Below are 17,107 nucleotides of genomic sequence, written 5' to 3' on the forward strand. Positions count from 1 at the left end.
TTGGATCTGGCTTTAGCTTCAGTAGTGCTTTAAAGATAAATACAGGCAGTCCCCGAGTTACGCGGATCCGACTTATGTCGGATCCGCAGTTATGAACGGGGCTTTTCTCGCCCCGGAGGACGGGAGTGGCGGGACGCCCAGATGAGCCGCGGTCCTGCGGCCCACGTCCTCCGGGGTGAGAAAAGCTGCTCCCCATGTCTCTGGTCTGCTGGGGGGGGGGGCAGCTAGTGCCCCCTCCCCCACAGCAGACCAGGCTTTTCTGCCCACGACGCCTGGGGTAGAGCAGCTGGGGCGCTGCTGGTTTGGTCCCGCAGCGCCGCTCCTCGGCGCTACTGGACCAACCCGGCAGCACCCCAGCTGCTCTGCCCCAGGCATCCTTATTCAGCTGCTGCTGGTCAGTTTCAGCAGCGGCTGAATCAGGACACCTGGGGCAGAGCAGCTGGGGTGCTGCTGGGTTGCTCCAGTAGCGCCGAGGAGCCGCGCTACTTGAGCAACCCAGCAGCACCCCAGCTGCTCTTCCCCAGGCGTCCCCAAGTCAGCCGCTGCTAAAACTGACCAGCGGCTGACTACAGGAAGCCCGAGGCAGAGTTGCTGTGCCCCCGGCTTCCTGGAATCAGCCGCTGATCAGTTTCAGCAGCAGCTGACTTGGGGACGCCTGGGGTTCTTAAGTTGAATCTGTATGTAAGTCAGAACTGGCATCCAGATTCAGCCGCTGTTGAAACTGATCAGTTTCAGCTGTGGCTGATTCTGGACGCCAGTTCCGACTTACATACAGATTCAACTTAAGAACAAACCTACAGTCCCTATCTTGTACATAACCCGGGGATTGCCTGTACACCTATTATATTTTGTGCAACAGGAAAAGTATAATGCAAGTGCTACCAAGCTTCTGAGCTCTGCAAGATTTTAGAATATGATTTTGCTAAATCATATATTGAGTGGAAGTATTTTGTATTCAGCAGGGTCATTAGTGCTTCCAGGAGAGGTGGAAGAGACAGCAACTTGCTATAGACCTTCCTTTAATCAGCCTACTAATCTGGAGTTCGGGACCTTGTCAGATGCACAATCATCAAACAGCAAAACTCAAGAGGTATGATGTCAGATGTATTTAAACATAGTTTTCTTTTTTATTCCAAGTGGATTTTTAAAGCTATTTCCATACAAGAACAGAGTGGTGTAGAGGGAGCTGTGTGGAATTGCCTTGGACTGAGTTAGCAATTCATTTTAAAATATATTTAAAAAAATCACAGACAAGTTAAAGTAATTATGCTCTTTGATGGAACAGGTCCTACTTTGTGTAATGTATAGTTCTTCTATATAATAAATGATCCAGTGAAATAGATCACTTTTTTGCTTTTTGTACTTTTAGCCAATACATTTTGTATAACTGGTAAAACTCACAAGCTATTCAAACAAACCCTTTGATGCTCCCTGAACTTTTAACAAATCATTAGGGTACATAGAATGAGAGAATATTTAATTTCCTGATGGCTTTGGTAGTATTACATTACACTTACACTCTTGCTGAGTGAGTTCCCAAATTGCAGTGAGTGAACAATTTCTTTAATGCCACATTATACACAAGACAAAACAAAAAAGAATCCCTAGAACGTATCTTAAGCACAGAATTGGGATTTATCTTTTGGAAATTATTGTCAGCAAGATGCAATTCAGTTTTAGTACTATTTACGACAGCACCATAGCTTGTCAGAAAACAGCAATCAATACATGTTTTAATTTAAATTGCCCTTTTCCCTTAGAATTTCAGCCCCACTAAAATCAGAAATGTAGGTCTAGAATGCTTGCAGGCTTATTGGAAGTCTTTAACTCTCTGACAAATCAGCCAGTGTGAACATTAAATTTAGGATAAGGAATTTTTCTGTTGCAGAGGTGATGTGTTGTTGAGCTTTTTTTTTTTTTTTTGGGTTAATCATGATGATAGACTCTGAAATGTTAAGATTTCTTCTAGCTAAAATCAGGCAGTTTTGATAGTTTCATTTGGTTATCATTGTTCTATGAGGTTTAAATCAAGATTATAAAGATGTGTGACCAATGAAGGATTGATGCTACTTCATTGAGCTCAGCAGCAAAACTGCATGTGCAAATATATTTGATTCTTTGCAATCAACACTAGAAAATATACCAAAAAGAACAATTTGGCATTGGCAGGGAGATGGACTAGATGCTTTAATAAATCTTTTCCAGCTCTAACCCATATGTTTCTCCAATTAAAATAAAAGCCTCTGAATGGCCTGTAACATGGCAGTTAACGTGCACATTTATACCTTTAGAAACAGACATTTTTATACAAATCTATTATGACATACTGAAACACATATCCCAGGAGGTTAGCATATGTTGACATAAAGAAGAAGGGAATCTGCGAAAATCTTAAGTGTTAATAAATGAATGTATAGGTTGGACCTCCCCCGTCCAGCACCCTCAGCACCGGAGCAGTCCCGAATAAGGGGAGTTGCCATACCAGGGGAGGTCCCTCCCAACTTGTCCCGTGCTTAACTGCTGCCTAGCTACCGTGGAAGCCAGAGCTCTGTGGCTGCCGGACCCCAAGCTCCGTGGCCGGGGCTGGAGCTCTGCAGCCACTGCTGGACCCCAAGCTCCGTTGCTGCTGCCAATCTCTGATACCTCCCGGCTGCAGGGACAGAACTCTTCGCTGCACCACTTACCCCTCTGCGTCCCCCCATGGCAGTCCCAACTGAGTCGCCAGCCTCTCCCCCCCTCATGCCACTACGCTGCTGCCCCACAGCCCAACCTTCCTATACTTGGGCTCTGTGGTCCAGGATGTTGCCGGACCAGAGAGTCCCGGTTAAGGGAGGTCCAGCCTGTACATGACACTAGAAGTTACAACTTATCAGAAGAAGATGAAAATCCAATTTGTGACAGCATTTATTTCTATTGGAGGAACAGTTTGGTCATAATAGAATCCAAGAATTATGAATACCAGAGTTACAAACTGACCCCTCATTTTGAAATGAAAATATACAGTCAGGCAAGACAATCTCCCCAAAACTAGTGCAATGTACAGCACTGTGTTAAACATAAGCTATATTTTAAGAAAAGGAAAAGCAGCATTTTTCTTCTGCATAGTAAAGTTTCAAAGCTGTACGTAGCCAATGTTCAACTGTGAACTTTTGAATGAACAACCATAACATTTCAGAATTATGAACAGTCTCCATTCACGAGGCGTTCTAACTGCTAGGTTCTACTGTACCTGAAATAAACTGAGTGTTAATAGGCAGATCCATTGGATGGATCTGGGCAGCCACCCTGGGCCCTTCATAATTGGGGGGCCCCAGAGCAGCCTGGAGGATTACTGAGGAGGTTGGGGGCTGGCAGCAGTGATCAGGGCCACTCTCGTACTCACCAGCAGTGGTGGGAACTGTGGAAAGTGGAGCAACCCAGTAGCCTGCTCTGCTGTGCCCTTGCAGCTGGGCCCTGGCAAGGGCATAGCAGAGCAGGCTGCTGGCTCCTCACTTCACTGCCCTGACCTCAGCTGCTCTGCTCCCTCATGTGATGTGGCTAGGAGCCGGGCTTGGGGGAGCGGGCTGACTGAGCCTGAGGTGCTCCATTTCCTGCTGCTGTGGGTGATTGCAGGGGGTCAGTGCCGGCCCCTCCATGATCCCCAGGTCATGTTGTTCAGGGTGGGGACCTGGAAGAAGGCGTGCAGTGGAGGTGGGAGGGGATGGGGCAGGGGTTGGAAGAGGCGGGGTGGATGCAGAGCAGTGGTGGTGCTTTAGGGGAAAGGAGTGGAGTGAGGGCGGGGCAGGCACAGAGCAGGGGAGGAAGAGGCAGAGTGAGGGTGGGGCCTGCAGCAGAGGGAGAGTTGTCCCAGGCTCCACACCTCTCTAGGGATGGCACTGCTTACAGGGGACAGTGGGGAAAGGTTCATGCATTTTGGAAGGATGTGAAAGTGAGCCAACATGCTTAGTGCTTTACCAGCTACAAAATGAAGCTGCTCCTGCCTCAAATGATACACAAGCCTATGTCTTTCCATTTAGACAATACAATTGGGGCTTCATTTTCAGAGTTGCTGAGCTTCTACAATTGCAGTTGAAGTCAGTGGGTGCTGCAAGTACTCAGTCCCTTGGTAAACATGTCCTAATCTTATCAGAGCAAGGAACCTGCCATGGGACAAGGGGGAAGATTATTTCTAGAGGTTCAAATTAGCACAATCACCTCCAGCTCTTCTTCCAACCCAAACACATCCCAGCCCATCGAAACTGCTGTTGGAGGAGAGCAGTACCTTATTCTGTGCTATGTTATTGGGATCTGGCTTTTCCATTCCCCACCCCTGAAAATACACCCAACTACTAATAGGATGCTGAAGGGGAGTTGGTGTCCCTGACATAAAGTGTGAAGGACTTGGAAGAATGTGTAGTTTTCAGCAAATGGCTACAGTTAATGTGTTTAATGAGGTGAAGTACATGTAAGCATGTCTAATTGTTAAAGGGATGTTCATCACCCTGAAAATTATCCTTCTCTAAATGCAGTGAGAACAAGGATGAATGACTTTTGGCTACAACTTGCTTCCACTTTCTTCAGTGGTTTTAGGCACATGAACTTCCCCTTATAATTATATATGTTGAACCTCTCTAGTCTGGCAACTTCGGGACCTGTCTCGAAACCCCAAGCTTCCTTGGCCCATGCCAGATCACAGATTGGAGGGTGGGTGGTACAGGGACCCACCCTTCTGCATCTCAGCAACCCGGGAGAGGGAGGATGGGCGGCATGCGGCCCCAGCCTTACTCAGTCCCGGCTGGAGCATGGGAGAGAGCGAGAGCCTGGGTGTGTGGGCCCAGCCTTTCCTGTCCCTGGCGACCACGGTGGGGAGGGTTGAGGAAGGGGGAGACAGCAGGCCCAGCCTTCCCCAGCTGGAGAATGGGGAGAGGGCAGGTGGTGTGTGGCTCCAGTCTTACCTGTGGGTGGCCACAGCCTTACTTGGATATGGGTGGGCTCCCGGCCCTGGAGGGAATGTAGGCCCCAGAGCATGGTTGGTTCCCAGCCCCAGGAGAGCTGGTGGCCCAGTCCAAGCCTTGGTGGACAACAGATTAAACAATTTGTCCAAGGTCACACAGGAAATCTGTGACAAAAAGCACGAATTGAAGCTGGGTTTTCTGAGTCTCACCCCAGTGCCTTACCCTCTAGCCAATCCTTTCTATGAGTATTTTAGCTCATTATATTCATGTGTACTTTACCTACACACATTTTTTTTCTATCTTTTCCACATGGCTATTGAGCTGGTCTGTTTACCCTTGAACATACAATACATTCAGCAGTATTTATTTATGGGGAAAACCCTTTATGTCATTTAAACAAGGGAAGTGTAGGTTACTCTGAGTTATGTAAAAATAGATGTTAGGAAGGACAGAATCGAGGCTTTTAAATCAATGTATCTGCACAGAGATTAAATAAAAAGGAACAGAATTGCCAACTATTAATATACTTTTGAAACTCTCAATTTAGGGTGTTTAATTTACAAAGTTACTTTGCAAAGTGGCCTCCAGCAAAATGCTCCAGTTATTAATCTGAACAGTGCGCTCTTTCCTCTTTAATTTGGACTTGTGGTAGATGTGAATGAAATGATTTTTCCTTCAGAGGTGTCTCTGAGTAAATCACATGGGCAATCTTAAGAAAACTGGCAGTTTTCTAATAGAGCACAAATTCTATTCCCAGAGAGCTTCCAGAAAAGATTTCAATTAGATGTTAAATTAGACACCTGAAATACACATATTTCTCTATGCTCCTTAGGCAAAAATAACAAGATAACTTGATTCACTGTTGTTTTTGTTCAGCTGCAAGGGATTCAGTATTCCATAGTTGAATTTCTTCCTTTTGAAATAAATCAGAATTTCAGTTTCCAATCTAATGGCCTTTGGACTGATTTCCTTCAGAGGATGCTGAAATGAACTAATACTTGGGAGAAGAAGATAAAAACCAAACCTACTAGTTCCAGTACTTGCCTGAGAAATGAAGCACACAAATAGACATACAGCTGTACTAGACTTTTTGAAACTTGCAATGAGGAGATAGCAGAGTGAAGTCTGGTTTGTTCTACTCTTACATCCAATTTAATTTGGAATTACATGTGCATTTTCCTTTCATACAGACACTTTCTCATTACTCATCTACATGATCATAAAATGCTTTAGTCAAATACAAATCAAGACAAGGCCATAGAGTCTGAATGTGTATTCTCAGTTCTTGTAATAGCTTTGGTACAGAGGTGACAGATTTGATTTTGTAGAAGTGCTACAAAGGTGTACTGCAATCTGAAGTTTTCTTAATTTAAATACTTGTAAGCATGGTATCAGTCACAGTTATAGCCACAGTAATTGGAAAACATTTTGGGTATGTCTACACTACCACCCTAGTTCGAACTAGGGTGGTAATGTAGGCATACTGCACTTGCAAATGAAGCCCGGGATTTGAATTTCCCGGGCTTCATTTGCATAAGCCGGCCGGCGCCATTTTTAAATGCCGTCTCGTTCGAACCCCATGCCGCACGGCTACACGCGGCACGGGCTAGATAGTGCGGAATGGCTTGCTAGTTCAAACTATCTAGCCCGTGCCGCGTGTAGCTGCGCGGCACGGGGTTCGAACGAGCCGGCATTTAAAAATGGCGCCGTCCGGCTTATGCAAATGAAGCCCGGGAAATTCAAATCCCGGGCTTCATTTGCAAGTGCGGTATGCCTACATTACCCCGCTAGTTCGAACTAGCGGGGTAGTGTAGACATACCCTTTGAGATTAAATAATACTTTAAAGGGGTTGCTTTTGGATTTTTCTCTGAGCACTTAGAACATTAAAATAGATCTTATGGGCATCCTCCAGGGTGTGGTATTTTAATAGGCTTCTCTTGGGAGAACTAGTGGAATGCGTACTGAAGGGATAGAACTTTAGTTTTGGGGGGGTCAAGAGAACTTGTTTGTGGATATTGACCCAACAGAGCTTTATTTGAATGTTATTTATTTAAAAAAAAAAATCACGGATATACCATTCTGCACCTAAGGTTTGACCCAAGGCACACTGAAATCAATAGCAAGTGTTTCAGGCATTAGACAGGTATAACTGATAAATGGAAATTAAAGAAATAAAGACACAAATAGCATTTGTATAGTCTGCTCATTCCTAGAATCACAGTCTTGACCTTTTGCAGAGCACAAGCTTTTGGGCTACAACACTAACCCTGTAGTGGAGCCACAGTTCCTGATTTCCTTCAGACCTGAAATTAGATCCTGAAAACCCTTACTCATGTGAAGCCAGTGAGACCGCTCCTACTGGAGCAGACTCTTAGCCTTCGTCTACACTAGGGACTTAGTTCAAAAGAGCTCCCCTTATTTCAAAATAACAGGCAGAGCGTCCACACTACCAAGCCTGTTATTTCAAAATAAGGGGCTGGTTATTTTGAAATAATAGTTCCTGCTTTCCATGAGGAATAATGCTTATTTCAAAATAGTTATTTCAAAATAGTGTAGTGTGGACTTTCCAGCACTTACCAGTGATTTCTAGGGTTCTAAGTTAAGGTAGTGCATCCATATTAAGGGAGCCTGCCTGGGAGTGATTTTAGGCTTTCCTTTAGTGTGGACACATTATTTCAAAATAGTCATTTTGGGAGTTATTATTTCAAAATAAGTAATTTTGAAATAATTTCCTAGTGTAGACATGCCTTTATTTCCTAACCTTGAGTTGTTCAGCAACTAGAATGTTGGTAACATTTAAGCAGTTTTCAAAGAACAGAACTATAGAAATTGAATGTCTGAAAGTGCATCTGAAAAGAAAAGATTCCAATTCTTCCAAAGAAACTTAAAGCTAAATTTAATACTAGTCAGATTCATTGAGACCTGCACTATTCTGCTCCCGCATATTTAATATGCCATGCTTCCTTTGGCTTCTTTCCTGAAGGTTTTGCAAACTGAAGGGTAAATATTTTTTATTGTAAGTCATTTCCTCTTCCCTCTACCCCAGGAAAAGCAAATCAAGTTTCCAGCCTAATGAGGGAACACACACTGCAGCATTGCTAGCTCTGCACCATCATTAAAATTATCATGATTGCTTCTTAGCCCTGTGACTAAAATCAGGTGTAGAGTATGATCAATTTCATATCTACTGTCTGATCAACACCTGCTGTTGCAGGAGATGCATCTGGTGATCTTACTGTTCTTAATCCTAGATCACTGATGTGTGTTTGTAAACACTGTTGAACTATGACCCAGTGACATTTTGACACAGCAACGTGATGCACTACTTCATCATTGTACGGTGATCTAAATGTCACTTTCCCCTGGTGCTCAATTCTGTTTCATTGTATAGTCCTGATTGGAATTTCCAGTTAGCCCCATTAGGATCCTTCTATAGGTCTTGGTAGAATTCTGCTGGGCTGTGTCTACACTGGCATGAATTTTCGGAAATGCTTAAAACGGAATAGTTTTCGTTATAAGTATTTCCGGAAAAAGAGCGTCTACATTGGCAGACTTCTTTTCTGGAAAAGCCCTTTTTCCGGAAAAGCATCTGTGGCCAATGTAGACGCTCTTTTCCGGAAAAGAGCCCCGATCGTCATTTTCGCGATCGGGGCTTTTTTCCGGAAAAGACTACTGGGTTGTCTACACTGGCCCTTTTCCGGAACAGTGTTCCGGAATAAGGACTTATGCCGAGCGGAAGCAGCGTAGCTTTTCCGGAATAGCAGCTGATTTTGTACAGTAGAGCATCGTTGCTTTTCCGGAAATTCAAGGGCCAGTGTAGACAGCTCGCAGCTTATTCCGGAAAAACAGCTGATTTTCCGGAATAAGGGGCCCAATGTAGACACTCTGTGGATTTCAGGTAAACAGTCAGTTTGTACTGTAACTAGTAGTTTAATAGACATGTTACTGTGTTTCAAAACTTGAATGTCAACTAGAATTAATAGGAAGCAGGAGCATTCTGAACAGGAATTTCCACTAGGTGACAATTCTGAATTAGACTTTGGGGATTTTATAGCTTTCATCCGAAACAAGAAAAAGGTGAGATTTATTTTTCACGCTGTGACATGGAATTCTTTGGGCAGTGTTCTCGTACCAGCTTCCTCTCCTGCTTTCTTTTCTACAATCTGAAAAGCTGCTCATCATGGGCGGCCAGTAACCCTGCTGCCTGGGGATGCTAGCTCCGACCCCTCGCCTCTTTCATTCCCCTCACCCTTGTAGGAGCCCAAAGCAAACCCACCAGGGCCCATGACCCCAGCACTGCTCGCCTGGGGGCAGAGAGGCAAGGTCTCAGCCCTGGTGTGCCGCAGCTTCAGTACACACAGCTCCTGGGTGGTGTGGCCACTGCCCCTACAGCCACAGGGCTCCAGGCCTCAGAGGACTGGCCAAGCAATGAGTCCAACCCTGACTCCCTGTGGGAAGTACATTGGCCTGGGGAAGGGGCACAATAGGCTGTTTGGGGATGCTCAGACTCCCCCTGACTCCAATATCCACTGCCCATGCTATTATCTCAATACTGCATTAAATAAGCCACACATATTCCAGGTAGGTGTCTGTTAGCGTCCCGCCGAGACACAGAGACCTTGGCATGAGCTGGTGACTAGTCTGCCAGCATCACAGTATGTACATAAGGAGAGATTACCAGCTTACATAAATAAGGTAAAACATTGTTCAAACATACATGGAGGAGCACTATAGGAGTTACTGTAATCTATGATTTCATTGTATGAGAGACTTCAACACAGGCCAGAACTAGAGCCAACACTTGTTCAGTATGGAACATAAGAAGGGCTCGACAGTCTATGTACTCTACTTGCCCGTGGTGAGTAGATTACATCCCAGAAGAGCCGGGTTTGGGCGGTCTGCGCGTGCGCAGAACACCGGACAGCACGGCTGGCGAGCGGGGTTCGCCACGGTTCGGCGAGCCCTGAACATAAGAATGACTGTACTAGGTCAGACCAAAAGTCCATCTAGCCCAGTATCCTGTCTGCTGACAGTGGCCGATGCTGGGTACCCCAGAGGGAATGATCAGAACAGGTAATCATCAAGTGATCCATTTCTACCCTCTGACAAACAGAGGCTAGGGACACCATTCCTACTCATCCTGGCTAATAAATATTGATGGACCTAACCTCCAGAAATGTATCTAGTTCTTTTTTGGACCCTGTAATGTCCTGGTCTTCAAAAAAAAAATCTATCAAAAAAAGGCTTAGAAGGTCGCCATGCCCAACTCCCCCTGCCAAGCGGCATGAAAAGGACTACCAGGAGTGGGATTTGAATTCATGGCTCTGTGGGAGGCTGCAATCTGAACACACTGTCTTGAACGACTCAGCCCTCTTGACAACCAGTTGGAAAGGAGTATACACACACACCCATTAAGGTTGCCAGGTGTCTGGTTTTCTACTGGGCAGTCCGGTATTTGCACAGTCTGTTCGGTAGAAAAATTCAGAAAATACTGGACATGTGCAATGACCGGTATTTTGTGAATTTCTGGCAGGGCGCTGGAGGGAAGCCTGGCAGGGGGAGCGACTGGAAAGTGGAGCGAGATTGGCTTTGGGAGCCCTGTGGTCGTGCGCAAAAGCTGGGTTGGGTTGCGGGTGGGACCGGGGGGGAGGGGCCCACCGGGACTCCCAGCTATCTTCCTCCTCCTGCCCAGCTTTTGCATGGGACCAGAGGCTCCCAGCGCCAATCGCAGCCCCGCCTCCCAGCTGGGAGCCTCTGGTTGCTTGCAGAAGCCGGGCGGGGGGACTGGCTCCCATCCCCGCCCTCGTCCGTCTTCTGCTGGCAAGTAAATGGAGCGCCTGCCGGGGGCGTGGCCAGAAGGACTCTGGCTGCAGCCAGTGGCTGCACCCCCCCGCCCCCGGTCTGCTTCCCGCTCCCCTTCCTCTGTCCCCCCCATCCTCCCCTCCAGACCCATGGCTCCCGATCCCCCGCCAGCTCTGCTTCCCGCCCCCCCCCTCCCATCTAGCCCCGCGGCCCCTGCCCCTCTCCCAGCCAGCCCCGCCCCCGCCCCCCCCCCGGACAAGCGTGTCCAGTTTTTTAGCGGGGTCTACCTGGCAACCTTAGCACCCATGCAGACGCACACATACACACACATTTTACCTTCCATTTCATGTCAATCCACAATATCAAACCAAAACAGACAGAAGTTTGAAACTGTCTGGAAATGGGGGATTTTACTTGTTTCTCTTGGAAAGCCTTAAACCAGCTCAGGCTTGCTTGAAAGTTCTATGAATCTTCCAGTGTACCTGGGGGTTCTTTCATAACAACAACAATATGCTTGGCAAGGTGGGTCCATAGCACTGAATGCCCATGGCCACATTGTATGGCCTTATTTCAGGTGTTTAATTTGGCTGTATCAAATCAGTAACAACTTTGTTTTAAATCAGGGATGAGCACAAGGCTGCCATTTGTCCATGGCTGGGCAACGTCTCCCCCGACCTTAAGTCCAATCTTCAGGGCTCAATGTGCAGGGACTTTATCCCTGAGGCAGGCACAGGCTATATGACCAAAAAGTTCCAGCTAGCAGTGAGCAATGAAGACTTCATCCTCTTGAGGCTAGTTCTCAGTAATACATCCCTATTACTGATAAAAATCACATACGCCCAGTTGCTGTTCACAATGCATATGAAATGCCTCAAGTCTCCTGCTGTCTTATTTAAGCAACTGGACTAGAGTGTGATGGTAGCTGTGAGCCTGGCTCAAAGCACATTTAGCTCAACCAAAACAGATTCAACAGACAAGGGAGCAGCAAGCTCAGGGCTCTTACAGAACATGGGTAAGCATAGGTCCCAGGATAGCCTCAAACACACACCTGCCAGTCCAAGCCCACAACCAACCCTCTGGGCTACAGAAGAAGCTAGAAGCAATGCCTGGCCTGACCAACTTTTAATTAAACAGCTTCCACAGGCAAGAAATCCTTAGTCTTTTACCTCTTAAGTGACTGGCCTAATACCTAGGTGCTATTCTGACCTGGGGCTTCCCTAGGGATGAGTCTACACAGCACTCTAAACTCGAAATAAGATACACAATTTGCACAAGCAAATTGCATATCTTATGTTCAATCTATTTCAAAATAGCTTATTTTGAAGTTTGGAGCATCCACATAGTGCCAAATTTCAAAATAACATGCTATTTTGAACCATCCCTTATCCCTCGTGCAACAAGGTTTACTGGGATGGCAAAATAGCATGCCTGTTATTTCGAAAAATATTTCAAAATAATGGACGCCTTGTGTAGACACAGGTGATACCCTGCAGTGTAGACTTACTCTTGCTCTTTTCTGCTGAAGCTGCCCCACTTTCAGTACATATTTGTTGGGCCAAAGCCCTAACAAACAGCCCTGTGTAACTTACTGATTGGGTGTGTGCTCAGCAGGTTGGGAGAACATTTGTGTACCAGGATCTTGTACTGTAAGCAATCTAAGGAAAAGTTAGACATTTCCTTCCATCGACTACAATTTAATGAACTCGCTTGAGGAGAAATAGGTGGATTATAATAGAAACCCTATGTGTGCCTGCTTCAAGTTACATTTTACTTCTGCTGCCAAAGTCATTGTTGATACCAAAGTTTCTGTCATGAAAGTGCTAGTGGAAAAAGTTAATAGTAACACAGGAACTAGGAATAGGAAAGATCAATTATTATGGGGTCATCTGGTCCACCCTACTGCCAATACAAAATTGTTCTGCAGTGCTTTAAATAAGAGTGGGCAAACTTACTCAAGAGATGGGACAGTGCCCAGGAGAGGCTAGTGTTCAATATAACCAAGCTCATGCTCAGGAAATTGTTCCTCATATTCTGCTCACATTTTCCCCTTAATTGTATCCTATTGCCCTCAGTTACACCATCTGACCTCCCCTCCCTTGAACAATCTGAGGTGCTACTATCTGATGAAAAACACCTCAATCCCAGTGTTCAAATAGTGCCATGCACGAAGCTGCATGTGACACAAACTCAGATGAAAAACAGAAAACTGAAAATCTCAGCCTAGACTTGTTTTGCTCATCATTCCTCTCTTTTGCCGTCAGGCTGCTGTAGCATGCTGGTTGATGCCACACCTTCACTATTTTCATCTTGTGAATTCTGAAGCGTCTCATCACATGCAGAGCATTTGGGGCTCAATCTTGCAAGATGATTGCACAGCACCTAAGCATGTGTTTCATTTGAAGCACATGAGTAGTGTCATTGTTTTATTGGGATTAATCACATGCTTGACATGAAGTATGTTTAAGATTTGCTGGGGTGGGGCAGGAGTACTCAGCACTTTGTAGCATTGATTTCTTGATGCTCAAGAAAATGATGATTGTCTATTGCTATTGAAGTCCAGAGGGTGCATCTACACCAGGGATGGGCAAAAGGGCCTCCCTGGGCCGGATCCGGCCCACGGGGGCCCTGCTGCTCCCACACCCCCAGGCCAATCAGGAAGCCTACTCCTGCCTTTCCAGGAGAAGCACTGCTCGCAGGGCAGGGGCAGAACGGAGAAGGCTTCACGCGTTCCTCTGCCCCGGGCCCTAATTGGTCTAGGGACAGGGGAGTACGTGAAGCCTCGTCCCGCCCTGCCAGGAGCATGTGGTGCTTTGAAGCATTGCATGCTGATTTGGCCTAGGGGCAGGGGAGCGGGCAAGTCTCCTCCCATGCCAGGGGCATGGGCACCTAAGGGAACAGGAGGGGGGTCAAGGCACTCCCTCACCCCAGACCAATCATTATCTTCTGCTTGATACCCCACGCCCCTTCCGCTTGATGCCCCACCCCTTCCTGGGCGGCCTGGGGCCTCTTCAAAAATTTCCAAAGTGGCCCCCAGCAAAAAATTATTGCCCACCCGTGATCTACACTGTGCACTGAGCTCAGACTCTGGTTGAGGTTTGAGCCCAAGCCCCACTTCTGTGCGCCCACAAATTAGTCTGATTTGGATCAGCAAGCACTGAAATCCTGAGTGCTAAGGCCCTGCTAGTTGGGAGGGTCAGAGCCTGAGTCCCATGGTGACTTGGGCCCAAACCTGTCATTTAGCAGTGTGGATTCAGATTGAACCACAGATTTGAGTCCAAAGCTCTTTGTAGTGCAGCATGGACGTGTTAGCACAGCTGAGACCCAGGTTACTATGAACTATAAACTCAGGCTTGGAAACCAGAAGTCTACAAACCTAGGTCCCACCTCCCTGGGTGACAGTGCAATGTAGACATAGACATATTATGCTAAATTGGGCAAAACACAGGGAACAATCCTGCACTGGTGGATAGATGTGCTAATAAAATGAATCCTCGAAATTACAGACGGGCACGTCTTATCTCGGGTCTTATCTAAAACATTTTATGTTATGGTCCCTTTGCTTGTCCTTATGCAGCCTTTAAACTGTTATTATTTATTTATTGATCCTATGTATAAATTGTGCCCAACTGAATTTTTTTCAAAACACATTTGTGATTAAAAATATTCCATGCGACATGTCAGCAGAGCCAATAGTAATTTTGCAATACGGTACCTTTCCTCAACCAAAATAACCCACTGCACACCCTTGCATACAGGTTCTCTGCATGCTTCTTTTTTTCTTTCTTATACACATTCACAATGCTGCAAAATGTAGTAGCAGTTGAGCAAACAACACTTAAATCTAGCCAAATTTTAAAGTTGCAGGATCTATCCTTGCTACTTAATGTTGCTCTACATATTTTTTCTATATCATCACAGCCCTGCTGCTACAAGTGGTGTAAATGTAATAGATGTATGCAAGGGAGGTTTTTTGATTCCTTGCCTTGAGCAAAAATTAGTTAATGATATTCATTCAGATACAGTATGGTACAAATGGGGCACATTAAATGGCTTAAATTAGGTCAAATTGAATAATTGAATTTATTCTTTTACTTAAAAACAACTTAATCAGCTGAGAGTGCTGGAGTCTAAAAAATAGGTTAATTAAATATTAATCGGAAGTTTCCGTTGTAAGCTTCTTTATCGTTACTTGCTGCTGTTTTATTTATATTTCTGTGTTTGTCCCTGTTGCAGCCATGTGGGGATGAGGTTCAGCTATTCTCCCTTGATAAAGAATTTGACTATGATAGCGTGGCATTGACCCCCAAGTTCTCTGAGGCTGAGATGAAGGCCATTATGAACTCGTCTGAACAGAAGAAAGTATGGATCGGCCTCAAGTCAACAGGATCTGAAGAGGGAAGCTGACGTACCTTGTGGGGCATTCGCTGTTAATCAGCTGGGAAAATATTTTTAAGGGGAAAAATCCAGCTCCTATTCTGCAATTGTAGCTCCCTCTTTTGCAATGGGGCCAGTTTGGGCCTCTCATAGAACCTATGGGATGTTCAGATATTCCTACCCTGTGCAGCACTGGGCTGCAATGCTCACTGCATAGCATTCATATTACTATAGTGTCTAGGAGTCCTAGTCATAGAGCAGGACCCCACTGTGGTAGGTGCTGTTCAAACCCAACAAAAGAGTGCCCCCTGCTCCAGTGAACTCACAGTCTAAGCATGGTAGCTCCAGCCTGTGAGGGTAGATTCCTCTCTCTCTGCCCCTTTTCCATATCCCTAGAGCAGGGGCCAGATGCGGTCATGAGGTATGGCTGCTTGCAGCTCCAGTTGACCACGGATCACTGTTCTTGGCCAACCGGAGCTGTGGGAAGTGGTGCAGACTGGGATACCACATCCTGAAGCTCCCAGTGTCTGGGAATGATGATCCATTGCCAACAGGAGCGGCAAGCAGCCATACCTGAGTACATGCAGATAAATTAAAGCATTTGACAGCCCACCAGACTATATGGTTTCTATAAGCATCATATCATATATCACTGGTTTTGGTTCTCAGCTCCTCTTCCAGTTGCTTTGTCGTTCTCTGGCATCACAAACCAAAAGGAATGGTGCCTTAAAAGGCAACTAGGAATTCCCATGGTGAAGAAAAAGCGAGTGTCATATAATGCCTGCAGTGCTATAGACTATCCTTGCTGGAATAATGATTCTTAGAGGTCAGTATAAACTAGTGTAAATTAGAGTAGCTCCATGACTGCTCTGACTATATTCTGTGCTGGCTTCAGCCTTCAACCAGCCCCGTGTTGCCTCAGAGCTGTTTTTGCCTGGCTCCCTCAGGAGTGTAACATGAGCTTGTTGCAACTGAGCATTCAGCCTTTAGTCTTATAAGATGTAAAGATACAGATCTGTGGACCAATGATGAAAAGAAAAATTTTGATGCCTTCTGTGTGATTTCAGTTTTTCAGACAAGTAATAGTTCTATTTTTCAGTGTTTTCTCCTTATGGTGATTTAAATTAAATGTGTATAATTCCTGAAAAATCATGGTTTTTTTTTTTTTTTTGGGTCACAAAATAGTTTGGTCACAAAGTGACAGGAGACGCAGAACAGCAGTGATTTAACCCAGTATATAGCTTGCCAAGCAAAATTTAGACCATGAATGTGGACATTTCACACATTTCTATGGGAAATGGTTCCAAGGTTTTTCACCACATGACATACATTCTATACCAGTGGAAATGCATTCAATGTGCTGCATAACATGTAAGGAAAGGAGAACATGTGACCAAAAGCACTGAGGAGAATGCTGATCCATACACTGAAGGTATGTCTACACTTGCAGCCTCATTCGAAATAGGGCTGCAAATGTAGGCATTCGAAATTGCAAATCAAGCCCGGGATTTAAATATCCTGCGCTTGATTTGCATCTTCCCGGCCGGGCGCCATTTTTGAAATTGACAAGCCCGGAATAACTGCCTGCGTCTACACATGGCAGTGAAATGGGTGTTCAAAATAAAGCCCTAGTTCGAAATACCTGTTATTCTTCCTGCAATGAGGTTTAACAGGTAGTTTGAACTATGGCTTTATTTCGAATGCCCGTTTCACTGCCGCATGTAGTTATTCCGGGCTTGTCAATTTAAAAAAAAAAAAAAAAAAGGCGCCCGACCGGGAAGATGCAAATCAAGCACGGGATATTTAAATCCTGGCCTTGATTTGCAATTTCGAATGCCTATATTTGCAGCCCTATTTCGAATTAGGCTGCAAGTGTAGACATACCCTCAGTGTATGGATCAGCATTCTCCTGAGAGTCATGAGGTATGTAGGACTCAATTCTTCTTGATTTCCTCAGCCACTGGGGCTGTTTGCTAAATTGAAGTAGCACGTCCAC

The 17,107-nt window shown here is 45.5% G+C and overlaps 1 protein-coding gene across 3 annotated transcripts in view; it reads left to right on the forward strand.

The window, feature by feature from the left end:
* IFTAP (intraflagellar transport associated protein) overlaps positions 1-16,541 on the forward strand; it is a 68,029-nt gene extending 51,488 nt beyond the window's left edge. For 2 of the 3 annotated variants that reach the window (XM_075927507.2, XM_075927509.2), the window contains 2 exons: positions 960-1,090; positions 14,971-16,539. In XM_075927507.2, coding sequence (XP_075783622.2) covers positions 960-1,090; positions 14,971-15,141 — 302 coding nt within the window. In that variant the 3' untranslated portion in view covers positions 15,142-16,539. Of the gene's footprint in view, positions 1-959; positions 1,091-14,970 lie in introns of all 3 variants that reach the window. The other variant, XM_075927510.2, reaches the window with a different exon arrangement.
* The last annotated feature ends 566 nt before the right edge of the window (positions 16,542-17,107 follow it).

This window comes from Pelodiscus sinensis, chromosome 5 (genome assembly GCF_052426305.1).
Source record: "Pelodiscus sinensis isolate ZL-2025 chromosome 5, ASM5242630v1, whole genome shotgun sequence".
Taxonomy (NCBI): domain Eukaryota; kingdom Metazoa; phylum Chordata; order Testudines; family Trionychidae; genus Pelodiscus; species Pelodiscus sinensis.